This window comes from Glandiceps talaboti, chromosome 3 (genome assembly GCF_964340395.1).
Source record: "Glandiceps talaboti chromosome 3, keGlaTala1.1, whole genome shotgun sequence".
In the NCBI taxonomy this organism is placed as follows: domain Eukaryota; kingdom Metazoa; phylum Hemichordata; class Enteropneusta; family Spengelidae; genus Glandiceps; species Glandiceps talaboti.
This window is the reverse complement of record NC_135551.1, coordinates 12,825,108-12,828,502: the sequence shown is the minus strand read 5'-3', so window position 1 is coordinate 12,828,502 and position 3,395 is coordinate 12,825,108. Positions and strand designations below refer to the sequence as shown.

Sequence of the window (3,395 nt, the reverse complement as noted above, 5' to 3'; positions counted from 1 at the left end):
TAGAAATCATTACACCAGAGACTGATGGTCAAATAACAGTTACAGATACAGGTATGTCTGTAGAAATCTTTACACCAGAGACTGATGGTCAGATAACAGTTACAGATACAGGTATGTCTGTAGAAATCAGTACACCAGAGACTTATGGTCAGATAACAGTTACAGATACAGATATGTCTGTAGAAATCTTTACACCAGAGACTGATGGTCAGATAACAATTACAGATACAGGTATGTCTGTAGAAATCTTTACACCAGAGACTTATGGTCAGATAACAGTTACAGATACAGGTATGTCTGTAGAAATCTTTACACCAGAGACTGATGGTCAAATAACAGTTACAGATACAGGTATGTCTGTAGAAATCTTTACACCAGAGACTGATGGTCAAATAACAGTTACAGATACAGGTATGTCTGTAGAAATCTTTACACCAGAGACTGATGGTCAGATAACAGTTACAGATACAGGTATGTCTGTAGAAATCATTGCACCAGAGACTGATGGTCAAATAACAGTTACAGATACAGGTATGTCTGTAGAAATCTTTACACCAGAGACTGATGGTCAAATAACAGTTATGGATACAGGTATGTCTGTAGAAATCATTACACCAGAGACTTATGGTCAAATAACAGTTATGGATACAGGTATGTTTGTTGCAAATCATGTGTAGTTACTCTTAAGTTAAAAATAACGATAACTTGCTGTTAAATCTTGATTTTATCAGAACAAGGTTTTAGTAAGTAATCTGTTCCATTGATTGTGGATACATGCAGAACACTACTTGGAATCAGTCTATACTTAGAGGGTGCAATGGTGTATGAAATGAGAATAGGTGTCAAATTGATTAGCCCCCTCTCTGGTCAAATGGGTGTTACATTTGTGCACACACCCCTGTTTTAGTGTAACTACTTTCTCACTGTTTTAAGTATGGGAAGTAAATAAACTGATGTGCAATAATATACTGACAGGGGTAATCAGTGATTTTTCTCAATGTATTTATTTGTTTGGCAACATATTTCATAGACGTTGCCATGGCAACAACTGGGTTGCCTAGTATTTGGGAGATGGAGAGAGAGAAGGAACTGGAAGCCATAGCAACTCCTCCACCTAAGAATGGATTTGAGGAAATGATACAATGGACCAAGGAAGGCAAACTATGGATTTATCCCATTGATAATGAACAAGGTATGTAGGACTATGTTTATACCACTTTTTTCCACAAGTTGTTATTACCCAATATTTTGCTTTGATCAGCCGTGGACAATGTGACTCACTTCATGTCTTCGACTTCAATTTGGATAAGCATGATATATATATATATAAAATTCAGGCTTTTTGATTTGTATGCTGAAACAGAGAGAATTGACAAATAGTTTTGATTCAATGCCAAAAGTTGAAACATATAGGAGAGAGCAATAGTGCAATTGCACAACTAAGTTGTGTGTGTGTGTGGTGGGGGGGGGGGGGGCAACGCGGGGTAGACTTTACTTAGTTACTAATTGTATCAAAAACACTGGTAGGGAACACTGGTCATGACTTGGGAACTTGGGTAGATTTAATTTGGGGGCGGGGGTGACTCAGGTAGATTGTACCTACTTACTACCCATAATAAAAACACTGGTAGGGAACACTGTTATGACTTGGGAACTTGGGTAGAATTAAGTGTGTGTGTGTGGGGGGGGGGGGTGTTCAGGTAGATTTTACCAATGTACTACCCATAATGTACTACCCATAATAAAATAAATACTGGTAGGGAACCCAGGTAAAATGTGGGAGACATCAGGTAAGCTTTACTTACTACTTGTACCCAAAAACACTGGTAGAGAACACTTGTTATGACTTTAGGGTACTCTGTTAGATTTGACCTACTTTATATTGTACCACTCTTAACAGAAAACACTGACAACGAAATAGATTAACTATATTAAACTGTTCATCTGTTATACATACAATCCTACAGTCTTCTTGAACCCAAATAGTCAATTTTCTGGTTCCAAGATGCAATTTGCGAGAGGGCGTCACTTATGTTGTTACATTTAGTATTGTTTTGTCTTATTACGTTTGAAATAGCATTTTCATCACAAAATGATGGAAAGACATGTTGACCTCTTTGATTATGAGTGGTTGTATAGAACCAAGACTAAATGCCATCAATGACAGAGAGGGATTTTTATGGGTGAAGCCAGGGTACGGTCAGGTGACAACCATCCCACTGAGTAGTGCATGCAAACCCCTCAGTGTGTACACAACACACAGTATTATATGGAGAGACGTACAATGCATCTTGGAACTGGCAACAGGTTTATTAATTTATTCCAATTGTTTTAATACCTTAGGTCTTGACGAAGAAAAAAGTGTTGGCTTTCATGAACATGTTTTCCTGGAACATTTACTGAAAGGATTTCCTAAGAAGGGACCACTCCGTCACTTTATGGAGTTAGTTGTCACTGGGCTCAGTAAAAATGCATACATTACTGTACAACAGAAGAAAGACCATGTAGAATGGTTTAGACAGTATTTCAAAGAGAAAGAAGATGTGTTGAGAGAGGCCGGCGCACTACCAGAGAGAAAACAAATTCAAAATTGATCAAATTATAATGCTTTGGAGTATCAAGTAAAATCAAAAGTTGGATGTTGGCAGCAAGGAGGAAGGTGACTTGATTATCTTTGTGTTCGGACTTCGATTACAAGAGTTGGAGAAATTGTGACAGTGCCACCAGTATCGGTTCAGCCTGACAACTTTGTGTTATAGCGCCCTCAATGGACACAATATGACTAGGTGCATTTGTGGACCAGTCAAAACAGATAAACACTTTGTTCAACAGTCTGATGAAGTGGAACCAATTGATGCAGGACATAATGTTGTCATTGATTTTGTGTGAACAAGTGTTTTATCAGTACAAACAGTGTGGTGAAAAGAATTATCAACTTTTATGTGGAAGATTGAGGAACAAAAAGTTATTTGCACTGGAATTTTATTGTTTGTTGAGTATGAACTCAACTGTGAATATCAGTGTATGTCAGATGACTTGAAATGGATGTACACAATAAAAAAAAATGTTTTGTGACGCATGTTGTGAACTCAGTGTAGTATCTATGTTTGTGCCTATATGAGCCACTAGAGGGTGCTGTCACCAACCCCGAGAGAGTAGTGGTATTTTCTTTAAATAAAGTATTGAATGTTTTGAATTGAAGATAAACGGCAAAATGTTATAGCTAAACACTAAAGATATATAAGTATGTATTCATGATTTCATATGAAGATAGTTTTTATCAGTAAGGTTCTCTTCCAACTTTCTGATCCAATGTGTTGAATTACTGTCACACTTCATAATTACCATCTTTGCTTTGGCACAGGTCTAACAGAGTTTTGAACATGTGTGGCCAT

At 37.3% G+C, this 3,395-nt stretch overlaps 1 protein-coding gene across 1 annotated transcript in view; it reads left to right on the top strand.

Annotated features, from left to right (window-relative positions):
• Positions 1 to 3,070, top strand: part of LOC144432869 (uncharacterized) — an 11,722-nt gene extending 8,652 nt beyond the window's left edge. Inside the window, exons 8-9 of the mRNA XM_078121166.1 lie at positions 1,031 to 1,192; positions 2,344 to 3,070. Of these exons, the coding sequence (XP_077977292.1) occupies positions 1,031 to 1,192; positions 2,344 to 2,594 (413 nt within the window). The 3' untranslated portion in view covers positions 2,595 to 3,070. The remainder of the gene's footprint in view (positions 1 to 1,030; positions 1,193 to 2,343) is intronic.
• Positions 3,071 to 3,395: the final 325 nt, after the last annotated feature.